General features: G+C 65.8%; 1 protein-coding gene across 3 annotated transcripts in view; it reads right to left on the bottom strand.

Annotated features, from left to right (window-relative positions):
• Positions 1 to 284: 284 nt before the first annotated feature.
• BRSK2 (BR serine/threonine kinase 2) overlaps positions 285 to 18,805 on the bottom strand; it is a 56,748-nt gene continuing 38,227 nt past the window's right edge. The window contains exons 9-20 of one of the 3 annotated variants that reach the window (XM_063093760.1): positions 17,396 to 17,427; positions 16,914 to 17,078; positions 16,693 to 16,790; positions 16,453 to 16,603; positions 12,893 to 12,953; positions 11,977 to 12,184; positions 11,303 to 11,351; positions 7,243 to 7,366; positions 5,362 to 5,542; positions 5,202 to 5,291; positions 1,879 to 1,926; positions 285 to 304 (exon numbers count right to left, since the gene is read on the bottom strand). In XM_063093760.1, the coding sequence (XP_062949830.1) occupies positions 285 to 304; positions 1,879 to 1,926; positions 5,202 to 5,291; positions 5,362 to 5,542; positions 7,243 to 7,366; positions 11,303 to 11,351; positions 11,977 to 12,184; positions 12,893 to 12,953; positions 16,453 to 16,603; positions 16,693 to 16,790; positions 16,914 to 17,078; positions 17,396 to 17,427 (1,227 nt within the window). Of the gene's footprint in view, positions 305 to 531; positions 759 to 1,878; positions 1,927 to 4,885; positions 4,972 to 5,201; positions 5,292 to 5,361; positions 5,543 to 7,242; positions 7,367 to 11,302; positions 11,352 to 11,976; positions 12,185 to 12,892; positions 12,954 to 16,452; positions 16,604 to 16,692; positions 16,791 to 16,913; positions 17,079 to 17,395; positions 17,428 to 18,805 lie in introns of those variants that run through there. The other 2 variants (XM_063093758.1, XM_063093759.1) reach the window with 2 other exon arrangements.

Below are 18,805 nucleotides of genomic sequence, written 5' to 3'. Positions count from 1 at the left end.
CCCGCTCTGGCAGGCCGGCTGGACACTGTTCCTGCCGAGGGGTCCGGTCATCAGGAGCCCGGGCGGGCTGGGCTGGAGGAGGCTTGCCCTGGAGCCGGGTCCTGCTCCCGCGGGCCGTGCGAGCTGCCCGGCAGCCTGGGGGTGGAGGCGGTGGGCGGGCAGGCGGGCTGGGCTTCGCCGCGGTGGCAGCAGCAGCAGCAGGAGGGAGGGCGGGTCCGCAGCAGCTGCCTTCGTCAGCCAGTGTCCGGCGCGGAGCACGGGGGTGGCCTCGTGGAGGTGACATGTTAACTTTTCGGGATAATTCCTGGTATCAGAGCGGAAACAAGCGACGTCGTCAGAGACAGGCAAGGACAGAGACAGCGAGAGGAAAAGAGAGCGAGCACGGGCGGCCCCGCCCCGGCCCGGCCCCTTTCCTTTCCTCCCAGGCTTCGAGACAGCGGTCTGGACGGGCAGGCGTGGCCCGGGGTCCACGCGGGGCGGGCGGCGGCGGCGAGGCAGCCGCGGTCAGTGCTGTGCTGGGGGCTAGTGTGTCTAAGGCTGGAGCCGGGCGGCGGGCGGCCCCTTCGTGGCCGAGTCCTTGCCCGTCGGGTACTCGGCGTCCCCTCCAGGGCCAGGGCCAGGGCCAGCGGCCGCGGAGTCACCGAGGGGGCCGTGGGCACTCGGCTTGGCGGGTGTGCTGGGGGCCTGGGCCGCCTGCCCGTTCTTCTCGTCTGAAAAAAGTTGTTTAATTACGTCAAAGAAGTTACTCAATGGGCTGCCTGGGTACACAGAACAGAAAACAAGAGAGAGACAAGAACGGAGAAAATAAGAAAACAGGGAGAGAAAGGGAGGGGAGGAGAGAACAAACAGATGGACGGAGAGCCTCGACGCGGGAGGAAGCCCAGGGCATGAGGCCTGAGATGCGGGCGGCAGCGGGCGGCAAGCAGCGCGGGCAGGCGGCCGGCGGGGTCTGCGTGCCGGGGACGCTGGGCCAGAAGCCTGGGACCCCTATACCTCTGAGCTGTCAGGTGGGACCCAGGGCTCCTTTTGAGAACTGAGGCTCAGGGCAGGTGGTGAGACCCCTCTGCCCTCACTGGGTGGGCCTGGCCTGAAGGCCCTGTCCAGCCCCTCACCCCCATAGCCATGCAGACTGGCTGACCCCAAATCGGAGATGGTGGCATAAAGGCTGGAGCCTGCCAGGAGCCCTGAGGCCGACCAGGACCTTGGGGTCAGCTGCTGGCAGCCTGCACAAGGCCTGCCCTGGATGGGGAGGCTGGAGCCAGCACCCAGCAGAAGACAGGCACACCCTCCCCAGGGCCCTGCAGCCTGGAGCCAGCGTGGACAGCAGACAGACAGACGGATGGATGGGTGGACGGGCATGGAGGGCTTGGCGTGGGAGGGCAGGCTGGGCAGGTGGGGACAGGCAGCCAGAGCTGGGTCCCTGGCCACACACAGCAGGGAGCCTGGCACAGAAATGGGTGGCCGCCCCTCCTGGGGCCCTGTGCTCACTGCCCAGGTGCCTCAACTACACTTCCTAAACAGACCCCGAACCAAGCCCAGAGCACTGCGGGGCCCTTGTCCCTCTGCCAGGGACAGCCAGGAGGGAGGACAGAGGGCTGGGCGAGTCCACCCTGACCCAGACCAGAGCCTGTACGTGGGACCCTCACTGGCCTTGGGTGTGGGAGCCCCTTCCTGCTCTCAGCCTTGTGGGGAGCGGGAGGAGAGTGACGGAGGCTGCTCCTGGCAGAAGATGGGGCCAGGGTGGCTGGGCTGTCTGGAGCCTACGTGTGCACAGGGAACCCAGGATGGCCCCGGGGAGGCAGGGTGGGGCAGGCTGCAGGTGAGGGTGAGGCTGAGGCTGGCAGGCGGAGGTGCCAGGTGAGCGTGAGGGATTCTTACCACATTTGGAAAGACGCCCCGTCATCATTTCCACACAGTTAGTGGTGTCTGGAGCACAGAATGGAGAGAGGAGGGAGGGAGAGAGTGAAAAGGCTGCCCACAGGGACCTCGGGCTGGCCCTCTGCAGCCTCAGGCCGGCACGGTGGGGCAGGGTGGGAGTGGGCAGGGCCAGGGCCAGGAGTGGGCGTGGCCAGGAGTGGGCGTGGCCACAGGACAGAGCCAGGAGTGGCAGGGCTCTGGTGGGTGGGGCTAAAAGTGGGCACGGCCACAGAGAGGCAGAGCCAGGAGTGGCAGGACCCAGATGGGTGGGGCCAGGAGTGGGCGTGGCCACAGAGGGGCAGAGCCAGGAGTGGCAGGGCTCTGATGGGTGGGGTTAGGAGTGGGCATGGCCACAGAGGGGCAGAGCCAGGAGTGGCAGGACCCAGATGGGTGGGGCCAGGATTGGGCGTGGCCACAGGACAGCCAGGAGTGGCAGGGCTCTGATGGGTGGGGTTAGGAGTGGGCATGGCCACAGAGGGGCAGAGCCAGGGGTGGCAGGGCCCAGATGGGTGGGGCCAGGAGTGGGCGTGGTCAGAGGCAGAGCCAGGGGTGGCAGGGCCCAGATGGGCGTGGCCAGGAGTGGGCGTGGCCACAGAGGGGCAGAGCCAGGAGTGGCAGGGCTCTGATAGGTGGGGTTAGGAGTGGGCATGGCCACAGAGGGGCAGTCAGGAGTGGCAGGACCCAGATGGGCGTGGTCAGGAGTGGGCGTGGCCACAGATCCAGGAGTGGCAGGACCCAGGTGGGCGTGGCCAGGAGTGGGAGTGACCACAGAGGCAGAGCCAGGAGTGGCAGGACCCAGATGGGCGGGGCTACGAGTGGGTATGGCCACAAAAGGGCAGTCAGGAGTGGCAGGACCCAGATGGGCAGGGCTGAGTGGGCGTGGCCACAGAGGGGCAGAGCCAGGAGTGGGCGAGGCCAGAGAGAGGTGGGGCTCAGGGTGGGGCTCAGGGCAGGGCTCAGTGCTGAGTGGGGCAGGAGCGAGATGAGCAGTCCTGAAAACGGGGTGTAGCCGGGTCCCCTGGGTCTGCGTGGCACCCCTCCTCTACCTCCCCTGGGTCCAGGACCGACAGTGCTCTTGCCACGGTCTACAATGGCCACCTCACCCTGCCACTCAGCAGCTGCAGCGGCCCGGCTGCTCCCAATTGCCCTTCAGCTTATCTTGGCACCCCCTTCCTCAGCCCTCTCCCACCCTCTGCTGGGCCTCGGAGTATTGGTGTTGGCAGGAGGCCTGGAGCTAGTGGTGGTAGCAGGACCCTGGGGTGGGGCTGCACAGGGAGAGGCATGTCCCCCTTGGCCTGCTCTTGGCCTGCTCACCGGGGCCTGACTCTCATCCCTGGGCTGGGCTGGGGTCCCTGTCAATCAGGGTGGCCACCAGGTCTCTCTGAGGACTGGCGGTGCCTGAGGAGCCTGTGCTTCTGCCCACCTCCTGCAGGAGTGGAGCTCACTGGACAAGCACATCTAATGTGGGAGGAGCTGGGGCACAGGGAGACCCACTGTCCCATGCCATTTGGGACAGGATGGTGTCCAAGGCTGGGCTCTCCCGGCCCAAGGGGAGACAGACAGGGGCCAGAGTGGGCACCTGAGGATCTGAGAGACAGGGGCTCACCTGAGGTTAGGACTGGTGAGGGCAGGACTGGAGGCGGGGCCCTGGGGACAGGGCATGTCCACCTTGATCAGTGTGCTGCCCTGGACTCTGCACAGAGGTCCCCGCTGATGCCAGACGACATGCTGTTGGGCAGGGCTCAGAGAGTTGTGCCCACAGCCCCGCCAGGAGCAGAGAGGGACTGCGGAACCTGTGTGGCTGCTCCAGGTATGGGAACACTGGGCAGCACACTAAACCCCGGTCTTTGCTCGCCTCCCTGGACAAGCCTTGTCCTTCCTCAGCCATGGCCATTGCCCTGCGATTCCCCAGCCTGTTTCCCCCTCTGCCTGTCTTGTGGTTCCCCAGCCTGTTTCTGTCAGTACAGTTGTGATCTCCCGCCTGGGTTTCCCCCTCTAAGATGGAGATCTTAAAGGCACAGGGAGCCAGAGGCCGCCAGCGCAGTCTGTGCAGGACAGCGCCCACGTGTCCCTGCAGTGCCTGGCACCAGGTCCTGCCCTGCTCCCTGCCTCCATGCCAGTGTGGCTCCCAGGGCCAGCAGAGTAGGGCCACTCCTTGGCTCACTGGGGCCTGGGTTAGGGCCAGGCTGTTGGGTGATGAGGCAAGTGTGGGCGATGGAATGAGGGTGGAATGAGGATGGTGGGGGAGGGGTGGACTGGTGGGGCCAGTTCTGGCCTCCAAGACCCCAGACAGAAGCCTGGAGGTGACCCCAACAGGCCATACCAGGCTGGGAAAGGGCCCACTGAGGCCTGGCTGGCCACCAGCGGCTCACAGACTGAGGCTGGCCTTGGGCTGCACCTTGTGTTCCCGCAGACCTCAAGCCCCTCAGTGACTCACGGGGACCCCCATGCGCACAGCTGTTCAGATGCACACTGCCCAGCTCACTGACGGACCGTGGCTCATGTAGCACCCAGGCCCTCTGCCCTGCCCCTTCGGCCCTACACGCAGCCCCATGTGCCCAGGCGAGGTGTCTGCCCTCTTCCCACCAGATGCTGAGCGGCACAGACCCTCCGGCTCCTGGGTCCCCATTTGCGCCAGGCCTGGGCAGCCCCCTCCCCAAGTGCCCCCTCTAGGCCCAGCTGGGGAGCCTCTGCTCTGTCTTGCTGAAGGCAGGGCTCTGGGCAGCCAGGAGTCACAGGGAGATGGGAGCCCCAAGGGGGAAGGGCCCTGGTCACTGTCTCCCAGAGCCTCCTTGGGCCACCCCTGTGGCCAGCTGCCCAACAGATGGGTGGCCTGCTCGGCCTATCTAGGGCCAGGACTTGGGAGTGGGCATGGTGCCCTTTGCAGGGCCAGCCTGGCTCTTGCTGGAGGACCTGCTCACAGCCCCTCCCCGCCCCGGCAGTGGGCCGGACACCTTACCTGCCAGCGTCAGAGGCTACTCTCGTAGCTGGTGGCCACCTTCTGGCCCTTAAGCCCAGCGCCCCAGCTTAGTCCTGGCGCTGGCGGGGGAGGTTCTACGGTGGACAAGAGGTGCCTTTCAGTGCACTGCAGCTGGGCCCTACAACCCTGATGTGCAGAGGTGGCCGGGGAGGGGCCCTGCTCCCTGAGGGGTACAGCCACAGCTCGGGGCAGGGCAGCGGGGGCATCCGCTAGAAGGGCCAGGAGGCCATGCCCAGGTTCTCGCACCTCCCGTTTGTGCAGCACGGGTCAGCCGCAGGTGGCCCAAGCCGAGCCCCCACCTCACCTGACAAGTGCTGGGCTGACGGCTGGTCGTGGGAGCTCAGCAGCTGCGCCTGGATGGTCTCCACCACCCTCTTGAAGCGGCGGCTCGGGCCTGGGGGAGACGGGGGGTTACGGCCCTGGACAGGGCCAGCCTGGAGCCACCCCCTGGGCCGCTGGCTCACCTGAGAGCAGGGTGAAGGTGACAGAGTAGATGCCGTTCTCCTTCTGGGCCTCACCACCCTCGGTGTAGGTGATGTCCACCTGGAACTTGACCGGCTTCTGGAACACGGCAGGGCCCCCTGTTGCCTTGTACTCGGCCCGGAAGCTCGTCTGGGAGATGACGCTGTGGCTGAGGCTGGGGATCTGCAGGAGCGGCAGGGCAGGCGTGAGCTGGGCTGCAGACACCACCGCAGACCCCCTTCCTGGACCTGGGGGAAGCAGCCCTGGGAGGAGCCGGCTCGGCTGTGCACAGCCCTGAGAACCTGGTCCATCGAGCCAGCCCTCTGAGCCTGTTTCCAGATCTGTGAGATGGGTGTCACGCAGTGAAGACCATCACAGCAGGGAGTAAGATGCATGCCCAGCACTCCCCCCGCCCCCCGCCACAGCCAAGGGACTGAGGCTGAGATTCTGCTGGAGAGGATTTCTCATATGGACCCCAAACGGGACAGCAGAACAGAAAGATCAGAGGAAGCTTGAAGATGGAGGTGGGAGAGGGCTAGGGAGAGGTGATCCCTGCAGCCTGAGGCTGGGGTTGGAGCACGGAGATTGAGGGGCAAATCTGGGAATGTCGCAGGCACCATGAGAGCGGGAATGACGTGGGAGGGTCCAGCACCTCCTGCTGTGTGTCTGAGACAGTGCCCTCTGCCTGGGGTCTTCCTGAGACCAGGTGCCTCAGCAGCAAGGGGCATGCGTGGAGAGCAGAACATGTGGTTCCCCTGGCACACGGGGCCCTGGTGCTCAGGAGGGCACACGCCAGCCTTGCTGGGGCCACCTTTGGTAACCCAGGAGCAGCAAGAAGTGGACTGGGGGATAGGTGGTTAGCAGGAGAGAAGCCCAGGTCCTGGGTGGGTGGCAGAGGCCCTGAGGAGGCCAGCAGGCCACAGGGGCAGAGACGCCAAGGGACCAGAGGACCAGGTCTGTGTCTAGCCTGAGGCTGGACCTGCTCGCCTGGAGTGGGCTCTCTTGGCCTCTGGAGCCCGTGGCAGGGCACTGTGGGAACTTCAGTGGAGCCAGGGCAGTGGCGGCTTGAGGGACCGCAGAGCAGGGTGCCCAGTGGGGCCAAGGCAGCCTATGTCAGGGAAGCCATCGTGGAGAGCTGCTGCCGCCTCCTGCCACCTGGGGGACCCATCCTGGGGCTGGGGGACCACAGTGCAGGGAGACTCCCCTTGGCCATCTGCCAGCCTGCAGTAGTCCTGTGGGGTCAGGACAGGCTGGAGAGCACACGTCAGGCCCAGTAGGGGACAGGGGACTGGCAGGGAGGGGGCTCCTGATAGGCTCTGGGAGCTCACGTCCCAACAAGAAAAACTCTTCTCCACTGGAGCCTTTGGGGGCCTTTCTGCTCCTTGTAACCCAGAAATCCCAGCAAAGACAAAAGAAACCCACCCGAGACCCCAACTGTGGCCCAGCCTCACAGACAGCCACCAAGCCTCAGGGACAGGGTGGGGGACTGAGGATGGGGCCCAGAAAGCAGACAGGCCCCAAGGCCTCAGGCTGTCCCACTGAGGGGCAACAGAGCCCATGCAGGTCCTGCAGGGTCACCACCCTGAATTGCGTGGCTGCCTATACCTCACCCTCAGTCTTGCGGAGGTGTCACCCTCTGAGGACCCCACCCAGAGCCCACTCCCAGCCCAGCCTGGTCTGTGGCTGTCTCTGCCCCCCATGCCCCATCCCAGGCCCTGCAGCCGCCACTGAGGGCTGCTCAGAATGGCCTGGAGGCCGCACCTGTTCCCTGGCGGGACAGGCAGGGGCAGTGCCCTGGCATACGGGTGGGGGAACCTAAATGCCCAGGTGGGCGGGGCCCATGAGGGATGAGGGGGTCGCAGCCAGGCCCTGCATGGCCTCACCGAGAGGAAGGCGTGCACGACGTCAGCCTTGATGGAGCTCAGCGGCTTGTCCTTGATGACCACAAAGATCTGCTCCTCCTTCTCCAGGTTGATGAAGTTCCCAAACCAGGATTTCTTGGCCAGCCTGGGGAGTGGGGCCACGAGGTTACCACTGGTGTGCAGAGGCTCCTCTACACACCTGCCAACTCCTCCAGGGCAGGGCCTCCCTCACCCTACGCCCTCTCGCTGACACTGCCCTCACCCCGATCCCACCACTGTAACCTGACCCTAGCCCGCACCTAATCCCAGCACCTAACCCTAACCCAGCCCAACCCTCTTAACACCCTCACCCTCACCCAACCCCACTGCCCTCACCCCGATCCCACCACTGTAACCTGACCCTAGCCCGCACCTAATCCCAGCACCTAACCCTAACCCAGCCCAACCCTCTAACACCATCACCCTCACCCAACCCCACTGCCCTCACCCCGATCCCACCACTGTAACCTGACCCTAGCCCGCACCTAATCCCAGCACCTAACCCTAACCCAGCCCAACCCTCTAACACCATCACCCTCACCCAACCCCACTGCCCTAACCCTGATCCCTCCACTGTAACCTGACCCTAGCCCGCACCTAATCCCAGCACCTAACCCTAACCCAGCCCAACCCTCTAACACCATCACCCTCACCCAACCCCACTGCCCTAACCCTGATCCCTCCACTGTAACCTGACCCTAGCCCGCACCTAATCCCAGCACCTAACCCTAACCCAGCCCAACCCTCTAACACCCTCACCCTCACCCAACCCCACTGCCCTAACCCTGATCCCACCACTGTAACACGATCCGAGCCCTAATCCTAACTTTTGCCATCCTAACCCTAAGCCTCAACTGCAACTGTCTCACCCTAACCCCACCACTCTAACCCTAATCTTGACCCTGAAGCTCTAAGCAGGTCCCCCTCTGGGCTCCCCCAGGGATATGCGCAGGTAGTTTGCTGGAAACCAGCCGGGAAGGAGAGGAAAGGGCCGTGGGGGTGCTCAGGCATTGTGCTCTGGGTTGCTAAGTGGGGGGCTGACGTGCTCCGCAGCAGTCCTGCAGCATCTGGAGCGGGGCCCTGCCTGGTGCGGGGGAGCCATGGAACCTTCCTCAGGTGTCAAGGGCACAGATATGCACAGAGAACAGGGCTATGTGCCCCTCCTACCCGGGGCATCCTCGGCACCCCCAGGCCGCCCTCCCGTCCCCTCCTCAGGACAGGTAGCTGCGTGGCCATCTGCAGCCGCTGCTCCTGCCTGGGTCGGCTGCTCTCCGCTCTGTAGACAGAGGTCACTCCCAGACCTGCAGCATCAGTTGGGGAAGGGCCTGCCCAGGGCTCCCCACAGCCACACAGACCCTCAACTCCAGATGTTGCTACCGCCATGGGCTGTCCCCACCCAGGCCCGGTACGACGTTTCAGCCTGACTGTAGGATTCACCTTCTTTGGCTTGACACAGCACCCAGTGCGAGCCGGCCCGCCCACCTCAGTGCTGCCAGCTGGCCTCGCTGCCCAGCCTGCAAGCCCCGGCCACCCCGGCCCACCGTGCGTTGGTCCTCACTCCACGCGTCCTTCGGCTCGCCACCTCTCCTAGGTCAGAGGTGGAGCTGGACGCACCTGCAGGCTGCACCCTGGAGTCACACCCGTGTGGGCCCCTCCCCTGAGAGTGGCTTTGAAGCAGGAGGCTACGCAGGGGCAGAGGTGCAGGGCCGCCCTCCTGTTGGCAGGCTCCCCACGACAGCCGAGGACTCGAATCCCGCCCCCAGCCATGAGCTCTGAAGTGGATCCTTCCCCAGTCCAGCCTTGAGGTGACCCCGCTGGCCGACACCTTGATGTCAGCGAAGTCATGTTGCGTCCTGCCCTGCAGACACAGGGAGATGCGAGTGTGTGCTGGGCACGCCGTGAATGCTGGAGTTTCTTCCGCGGCAGGCGCCGCCCGAGCAGGTGGCCTCTCTGCCACCTCCCCTGAAGCCACAGCGTGACCAAAGCTCCACCAAATGCACGCGATTGGGGCTGGACCTGCAGAGAGGCAGGGCCGGGAGGAGGTGGTCGCAGCAGCCGTGTCTGGGGCCTGGGGCCAGGGCTCGCAGCCGGGACAGGGGCCACGGGGTCTGCACTCAGTGGTGCCCTGGCTGTGACTTCTCTTCTCCTGCCTGTTTCTGGAGCTGGTTCTCCAGCCACTGTGGCCTCCCCACCAGCCCCACTGTGCTTCTGTCGTGGGCGCTGGCCTCTGGTGGCCCAGGAGTCCTGACGGCAGAGGGGATGGACCCAGCGGTCACTCTGTCATCTCTGCTCTTCTCTCCACGTCCTCCCGCTCTTGGCCGTGGCCTCTGTGCTGCGTTTGAAGCTGCCAAGGGCAGGCTGGCGCCCCCGTGAGGGTGCCCGTGCTGGGCCTGGAGCTGACCGACTAGAGCGGCCGGGCAGTGGGAGCAGGTGCGGTTTCTGCAAGCTCCTCCCCCACGGAGAAGACACAAGACAAACGATAAGAACCCGGCGCTCGTGCTTGGGACCCGGTGGCGTTGCAAATGAAAAAAAAAAAATTCCGTGTTGAAGGAAGGCGGATGAGATGGAGAGGCCGGGAGGGCGTGTGGCGCCAGGGCCCCACGGGCCCATGGCCAGCCCCTGTCCCGCTGTCACAGTGAAGGGTTCTCAGACGAGATCAATGCTCGGATGGTGCCTGGAGTGAGGCAGACGAGCCCCCCAAACGGCAGCGGGTCTCCGCCAAGCGCTGGAGGCCCCGAGGGAAAGTCCTCCTCAGGACGACAGCACGGAAACCCTCACCTGAACCTCCGGCCTGCCAGCCCTGCAAACCTGGGACGGTCGCTTGAGCCAGTTCCTGGAAACGAGTCCCCGTGCCGTGTACACGCACCGACTGCTTCTGTTTCTCCGGAGGACCCCGACTGACACGCGCGGGCACAGTGGGAGGGAACCTCGGGCCCCGTGAGCAGGCCCTCAGTAGGGAGGTGGTGTCGGTGCAGGGACCCTACCCTGAGCCTCCATGGCTGTCACGTCTGTGCCAGATCCTGGGGAGGGGGACGAGGCCCGCAGAGGGTCTCAGAAGTGGGGAGAGGCAAGAGGTGCTCGTCCCGCACCGAGGTCAAGCCACGTGACCCGTTTCCCCAGCTCTTCCGAAAAATGTCACCATCACAAGGACGTTTACGAAAGCTTTTGATAGCAGCAGAAGCTGAACCTAAGGGCCTAACAGTAGGACTAAGAGGTGTCCCTGAACCCAGCTTCTCTGGACTTGCTGTGACATGCCTCCAGCACCCGCTGGGATGGTGCCGTCAGCCTGGCACGGGAGCCTGACTTGGTGGCGTCGGGTCTGCACTGCAGACGCTGGTCCTGGCGGATTCAGCATGGAGCAGGTGGTTTCTAGGGGACTCTCTGGTCGAGAGCCAGCAACATGACAGAGGCCGCTCTCTCGCTCAGTCGAGGACAACTGGCCAGTGGCTGTTTGCAGAGCCGCCTGTGTGAGGTCCCGGTGCCTGTAGCGCTCTCCCTGTAGCTCCCTGCACAGGGCCCACGCTGTGTTTATGTGCGCACCATCAGCAGCCACGACACTGCCCAGTGGCAGACTCTGGGCAGGGGTCTCTGCAGGGACATCTTCACCCCCAGACGCCTCCACCAAGGCCACCCTCCTGGCACATGTGCTCCTGCCAGCCCTGCGTCCCGCAGCTGTCCCCCTCTCCTCAGCACAGGCTGCGACTGCTCCTGGAGACCTGCCCATCCTATGAGCCCCCATCTCTTCCCCTTGGAGCCCAGGCCTCTAACGGCTCTGCCCCGCACACCCCCAGCAGCTTCTGAACTGAGCTGGGCACCTCTCCTGGCTGGCTTCCCTATGCGGCCGGGTACTTGACGTTCACAGAGAACCAGCGAGCCGAGACAGCCCTGTCCGCGGCAGGATGGGGACAGGAGGTACCCAGGAGGACAGGCAGAAGGCCACGTGGAGTGGGACCACACCTGCTACGTGGGAAGGTTTCCCCTCGTCCCTCCCCTGGCCAGCCTGGTGTTCAGGCACCAGGAGGCCTCAAGCAGGGCCACTTACTCTGGGGATGACTCTGGGGTCAGGTTGGACATCTCCTCCGGCGTTGGCACTGCGCACAGGGATGGACAGGGAGAGGAGGCTCGGTGACCCTCTACCCTTCCCCTGCCACGGTCACCCTGCACCAGGGCTGGGGTCTACAGGGGCCACCCCCACACTGGAACAGCCCTCTGGGGCACAAGTCCACCAACTCCTGGCCTCTGACTGCAGAAGTGCAGGCTGTGTGGGGCTGTCCCAGAGTCTGGTGCTAAGGGAGGGCCTGCCTCCTCTGGTGTCCTGCCAGACCCAGACCCGCTGGGCAGAGCCTTGCGGCCCTGGTCCTGTGGGCCTTGTGGCCATCAGCGCCCACACAGCGGTGGGTGCTTCTCTCTGGGGCTCAGGCAGCCCACCAGGGTGGGCGGACCCAGGGACACATGGCAGGCAGAGACACTGACTGCCTGTTCAGGCCTCGCTGGACGTGGACTGCTGCCCACTGCCTTTGGCAGAAAAGCCATCCGGGGCAGGAGGGAACAGAGAGTGGATTGGGGGAGCAGGAAGGGAGGGGACAGGGTGGACACCCCGTGCAGCTCGCGAGTCTGCCTGCTGCATGCAGATGCCGGGCACCTGGCCGGGCAGGGTCCTCCCTTGGCGGTCCCGCCCCCACCTGGCGCTGCTCGGCGCTCTGGGCAGGAGCCCACCTTGCAGTTTCCGGCGGTGGAAGCGGGGGGAGCCCAGGAAGCTGTTCTTGATGGAGTTGAGCCGCGTCCTCCAGGGCACCCCTCCCACGCTGGGGCTGGACGGCGGCGTGGGGGTGGGTGTGCCGGCTGGGCTCTCTTTTGGCGTGTGGACGGGCGTCCCCTTGGGGGTAGGGAGGGGACTGCCCCTTGGTGAGGGGTGAGGGGTCACCTGTATGGTGGGCACAGATTTGGTGTTTGGTTCAGTCCCAGGGGGCGGGCGCTGGGTGGGGGCCGGCAGGGCAGGTGGGCCCGGGGGCAGGGCCAGCTGGGGAAGCAGGCCGGTGACGGGAGGCCGGGCCTGGGTGCCGGCTGGGAGTGGGTTGGACTTGGTGCCGTGCAGTGGCTTGTCGGTCAGCTTGGCCTTGCATGGCAAGGTCTGGGTCTTGGGGTTGGGCCGCTGGGCGGCCTGTGCAGGGAGGACGTGTCCCGGCCGTGAGGCGCTCTGACAAGCTTCGGGCTCCGTGGAGGAGGCCAGGGGGCCAGCCAGGAAGGGGAGCTCGAGGGCAGGTGGGGGCACGACAAACTTTCTAATAGGCTGCGGGGGTGGGGGGAGCAGAGAGCGACAGAGCCGACAGCCACGCATGCACCCACGACCCCCCATGCACACACAGCGCCGGGAGGACCCAAGGCAGGACCCGCGGGGAGGCAGGCACGGGGGAGGGTTTGCCACAAGAGAAACGAAGGACGCACAGACGACAAACAGGACAAACAGAAACGTGCAGTTAGCGAAGCGGCCATGCCGCCAGCAGCCACGTGCGCGGGTGGGGCTGCTCTCCCCCCCCCCGCCCCCCGCCCTGGCTGTCTGGCTGCTGAGGGTGGGGACTTTGTTTCTGGGACGCCAGCCCCCTGGCCTGAGATGGGGCAGGGGGTCACTCACCCGGGGGCTGCTAAGTGGGCTCGTGGAAAGGCCTGAGGACGCTCCGCTGATAGACCGAGACCTGGGGCGACAAGGCACAGAGCGGGGACTCAGCGGGGGGTGGGTAGCGGGCAGCGGGTTCCTGGCTCCTCTCTACCCAGTGGACCCGCCAAAGCCCTGGAACCCAAGGAGGGTCCCTGGGCACCCAGCCACGCCCAGGGCTGTCTTGCTGATACTGCCCCCAGCCCCTCAGGGCCTCCAGTGGCCCAACGTGCAGCCGGGGTCCTGGGGCTTCTCCCCTCGTGCAGGAGTTGGCCCATGTCAGCAGCCCCAGGCCCAGCGTGGGGTGCGGAACCCAGGGACCGCGCAGAGGTCTGTCAGGGGACAAGATGGAGGCTTCCTGTGGACTAGGTCCACAGCTCCCTGTCTACTCCAGGCCTCCAGCTGGGTCACTTTTCCAGGCCTCTAGCTGCCCGAGCCTGGCCCGCCCCCCGGGCTGAGCTGTCACAGGGGCTGGTACATGGGCCACCAGCTGGGCATGTCCACAGCTGCCCACAACCCTTCCTTGCTCACACTGGGAGGGCCTAGGCATGGCCAGGCTGGGTGGGCGCAGGCAGGGGCAGTGGGGCCTTGTCCCACCACTGCCCACCTTGGCCAAGACCTGGCCTGGGTGTGGCCAGAGGCAGGCACAGCCGGGCAGCTGGGGAGGAGCCAGCAGCACGTGCCTTCTTCAGCCACAGCACAGGGGAGGACGCACGGACGCCTGCTCACCCCTGGGCAGCGGCACCTGCTGTCCTTCGAGGGAGGGACCGGGAGGGGCACGGCTGAGGCAGCAGCACAGCAGAGAGGAGGACAGAAGAGAACGAAAGACTGTCCATGCTGCCGGCCCAGCCTGCCCGCCACCACCTGGCCAGGCCACTGGGGTCTCACAGCCCACACCACACCCAGCTGCTGGGCCTTAGCACGAGCTGCAGGGGCTGGCACCCTGAGCTGCACTTGCCACTTGCCTGGCTCCTGGCCGGTTCTGGCACCTGTGGGCTGGAACCCCTGGCAACCCCACCGGACACAGCCAGGACAGCACCTGGGGGTCAGGGCTGGGCCCAAAGCTTCCAGGTGCTGAGTGGGGATCAGGTCCTAGAAGGGGTCCCAGGGAGGTGGCGGCTACCCTTCAGGAGGCAGCAGCACGGGGAGGCTCAGGGCCCAGGACCTCCCACTGAGCTGCCAGGAGCTTGTCACTCAGCACAAGGAAAGCAGAAGAGAAAGAGCTGGAGGACTGGAGGGGGTGGGAGGCTGTGTCACCACCCTTCTGTCTGGCCACTCTGAGCTGCCACTGCCCAGGGCAGGAGAGACGGCACCAGCCCCGAGGGCAGGCAGGGCAGGTGAGGGGTAAGGGGCAGGGGGAGGGCACAGGCAGGTGTGCCTGGGGTGGGGTGTGCGCAGCGGCTCTGCAGGTGCAGCAGCGCCCACCCAGGGGCCGGGGTTCACAAGACCGGGTGCCTGCAGAGGCCCCTCTGACCACGGCGCCTCCTGCCACCTCTTGGGCACTGGCCCCTGGCGGCCCAGCACCCCAGGCCGCTGAGGCCTGCTGGACACAGTGTGACGGCCGGCAGGAGGGCTCCAGGGCAGGGAGAGCATGACGGTCGCCCAGCCCCGGCCTGTCCCAGCCCCGGCCCGTGGGAGCCGCACGAGGCCCCCTTGCTCGGGCTGGCTGCCACCAGGCCGCCCTCTGCCGGCCTGGGCTGCGGCAGGGACAGCGTCTCGGGCTGGGGTGCGGGGACGGGCGGTCAGGGCGTGTACCTGTCTTCTTTGCTGAATTGGGGATGGGCTTCAGCGATATCCAGGCTTTTACTGAACATTGCTTTACTACAGCAGGGACAAAGCGAGAAAACAGAGTTACTGACTCGGTCACACGGGGACGTGGTCAGCTGCCGGGCCACGCCGGGCGAGACCTCTACACAGCTCCAAGGCCAAGGCACAGCCCACCTGACCCAGGCCAGTGCACAGAGACGGCAAGGCAGCTGGGCAGGAGGGTGGCAGGGCCGCAGTGAGTCTGCCCCAGGTGACCTGTTGGGCAGGGTAGCCTGGCCAGGCCCTGGAGGATGCCCTGTACCACTGCCAGCCCCAGGACCCCTCCAGCCCCAGCCAGTGGCCCTGCTGTGGCCCAGTGCCAAGTGACCTGCTGACTGCAGGTGGCCAAGTCAGGAGCAGAGGAGGATGGGGTCATGCCGGGACAAAAGGCCTTCTGGAGACCCCCAGGGATGGTCCACACCGACCCATCCCAGCAGCCCTGCCCCCTGGCAGCCAGGCCCCGAAAGCTGTAGCAGACGCCAAGGTCTGTGCGTCAGCGACCAAGGTGGGGGGTGGGGGATCGACCTTGAGAGACCCCACTCAGCACCAAGGGTGTGCCCAGGGCCTTGGTGGCCAGTCCGACCAGGACCAGCAGAGGTTCTGCAGCACCTGGGTACCCTTCCTCCCTGCAGGGATTGTATCGAGTCAGGCCAGACCTGCTCACCATTCCTCCAGAATTCCACATCACTGCCCACACCCACAGCACTGGTCACCCTGAGATGGCCCCAGCATCAGGTAGGAATGAGCATGTGGGCTGGTGGCTCTTCCCATGGTTTGACCACATCAAAACCCAGCCCAGTTCAGCCCAACTCAGCCCGGCCTGGTTCAGTCCAGCCCAGTCCAGCTCAGTCCGGCCCAGCCTGGCTCAGCCAGCTCAGAGCAGCTCAGCCCAGCCCAGCTCACTCCAGCTCAGCCCAGGGCAGGCCGGTCCAGGGCAGTCTAGCTCAACCCAACCCAGCCCATCCCAGCGCAGTCTAGCCCAGCTCAGCCCAGCCCAGCCCAGCCCAGCTCAGCTCAGTGCTGCCCAATCCAGCCCAGTCCAGTTCAGCCCAGTCCAGCTCACTCCAGCTCAGCCTAGGATAGGCTGGTCCAGGGCAGTCCAGCTCAACCCAGCCCAGCCCAGCCCAGCGCAACTTAGTCCAGTCTAGTCCAGCCCAGCCCAGCCCCGTCCAGCCCAGTCCAATCCAGTTCTGTCCAGCCCAGCCCTGCCCAGCCCAGCTGAGTCCAGCTCAGCCCTGTGCAGTCCAGCCCAGCCCAGCTCAGCCCAGGTCTGTCTAGCCCAGTCAAGTCCAGTCCAGCCCAGCCCAGCTCAGCCCTGTGCAGTCCAGCCCAGCCCAGCTCAGCCTAGGCGTGTCCAGCCCAGCACAGCACAGCCCAGCCCCGTCCAGCCCAGCCCTGTGCAGTCCAGCCCAGCCCACCTCAGTCCAGGCCCATCCAGCCCAGCCCAGTCCAGCCCTGTCCAGCCCAGTCCCGTCCAGCCCAGCCAAGTCCAGCTTGGCCCCTTGCAGTCCAGCCTAACCCAGCTCAGCCCCGCCCAGTCCAGCCCAGTCTGGTCCAGCCCAGCAGAGTCCAGTCCAGCCCAGCAGAGTCCAGCCCAGCTCAGCTCAGTCCAGCTCAGCCCCATGCAGTCCAGCCCTACCCTGTGGCCTCAGCCCAGAGCCAAGCCAGCCTGTGAAGAGGGCCGCCGCCTCCGCCAGGGCACCAGAGAGGCAGCGGGCCGAGAGCACACACACCTCTGGCCGTGCTGGGCCATCTCGATGGCGCGCCGCGCAGGCACCGGGGAGCCGCCGTCAGTCACGCTGAGCACCTCCATGGACTTGCGCTCGGGCCGCCGCTTGCCGTGCCGGTTGAGCATCGGGGAGTCCACACGCTTCCGGGGAGGGTCTGTGAGCAGACCAAGGTTAGGGCCAGGCAGCCTGCTGGGCCCTGGAGGAAGCATGGACTGGGCCTGAGGCCACCCTTGGCCCGTGTACCTATTTCGTTCCTGGGGGGCAGGTCCTCGTCCTCGTGGCTGGGGTACCTTTCCTTGCGGTCCAGGAGGAGGAAGTAGATCATCTTCTCCTGGTTCTCCCTGCAGTGGGCGAGAGGTGCTGGCAGGGTTGGCCCCGTGGCGAGTCCGCTCCTGAGGCCGGGTCCCCGCACCGGCTGCGCCCCCCGCCGCCTCCTGCGCGCAGCCTGCCCGGCGGGAACCTACTCCTCGGACAGCAGGTCCTGCAGCAGCTTGTTGCGGTCCCGGAAGCAGCCCAGCGAGTGCATGCTGTCCAGCACGTCGGGGTCGATGTCCTCCAGGCTGGGCAGCGAGCGGATCTGCACCTTGCGGGGAATGGGCTGCTCTGGCTCAGGCTCGTTCTTGCCGCCTCTGTGGGCGACACGGCATCCGCCTGGTCACTCCCCTCTGGCTGCCCAAAGCTCCTCCACCCCAACCCTGAGGCGGCCGGAGGGTGGGAGGCGGCCCGCCCTCGGGGTCCCTGAGTCCTGCTGCTGTCCCTGTGCCCAGCCCCTGCGGCCTCCTGCGTCCTGCCCGCACCCAGAGCAGGCGTGGCCGAGAGCCCAGAGCCCAGAGCCCCAGCCGGGCAGGGCTGCGCGGGCAGCGCCCTCCCCCCGCCTTTCCTAGCAGGCCCTGCAGGCCGCAGCGACAGGCAAAGCAGGCGATTAGTGGGTGGAAAAGCTACTTACATATACCATATGTGTTTCTGAATGTGCTCTAGCTACAAGAGAGAGAAACAGGGCGTTAGTACGGAGGAGGCAGGACAGAGCCCACGTTAGGTGAGACGGAGAAGGTGGGGTGTGGGCGCGGAGAGAGCAGGAGCGTGGGGCCGGGGAAGGAGGGGAGGGGCTGCGTTCCCAGAGGCTGCAGGCGGCACCCCTGCCCTGCGAGGAAAAGCAAACCTAGAGGAGGAAAGGCGATAGGGAGGTGGGGGCTCCAGGCAGGGCAGGGGCCTGGGTAGCGGTGGAGGATGGAGAGGCAGGGAAGCCGAGCAGAGGCCCCCAGGTCGCCTGTGCTGCCTGGGCCAGGCCCTAGGAAGGAGCCCGAAGGCAAGAGAAGGGGGAAGCAGCCCTGACGGAGCAGAAGCCGGGAGGGCCGCCCCCTGCGCGGCATGGGCGGGCCTGGGTGCAGGCAGGAGCAGGAGGCTGGGAGGGCTACATGGGCACCGTGGCCATTCCCTCCTCCCTGACTCAGGGACAGCTTGGTTGGGGGGTGAGAGCTGGGGGATCACTGTCCAGGAAAGGCAGCCCGAGGGAGTCTTGCTCCCTGCACGTGGGCATGTGCCGCCCTGGCCCCTTGCTTGCCCGCAGCTGATGCAGTTACCTTTGAAAGACTATTCCCACTAACTGGGGTGTGCCCAGAGCGTCCCAGGCAGAATGGTGGTAAAGGTGACACCCACCCTTCAGATACACTACTGCTCCTGTACCACACTCACAGGCACAGGCCTGCCCCCACCTGTGCACACCCACACACCTGTGCACACACACCTGTGCACACACCTATGCACAGAGCCACACATACCCAAGCACACACCTGTGCACACAGCCCCATCACACCTGTGCACATCACACCTGTGCAAACAGCCCCATCACACCTGTGCACATCACACCTGTGCACAGAGCCCCACACATTCAGGCACACACCTGTGCACACAGCCACATCACACCTGTGCACAACACACCTGTGCACACAGCCACATCACACCTGTGCACATCACACCTGCGCACACAGCCCCACACACCCAGGCACACTCCTATGCACACAGCCACATCACGCGTGTGCACACAGCCACATCACGCGTGTGCACACAGCCACATCACACGTGGGCACACAGCCACATCACACCTGTGCACAACACACCTGCGCACACAGCCACATCACACCTGTGCACAACACACCTGTGCACACAGCCACATCACACGTGGGCACACAGCCACATCACACCTGTGCACAACACACCTGCGCACACAGCCACATCACACCTGTGCACACAGCCACATCACACCTGTGCACAACACACCTGTGCACACAGCCACATCACACCTGCGCACACAGCCCCACACACCCAGCACACACCTGTGCACACCGCGCCCACCAGC

Source organism: Cynocephalus volans, chromosome 4 (genome assembly GCF_027409185.1).
Source record: "Cynocephalus volans isolate mCynVol1 chromosome 4, mCynVol1.pri, whole genome shotgun sequence".
Taxonomy (NCBI): Eukaryota; Metazoa; Chordata; class Mammalia; order Dermoptera; family Cynocephalidae; genus Cynocephalus; species Cynocephalus volans.
This window is presented reverse-complemented; position numbering and strand designations above follow the sequence as displayed.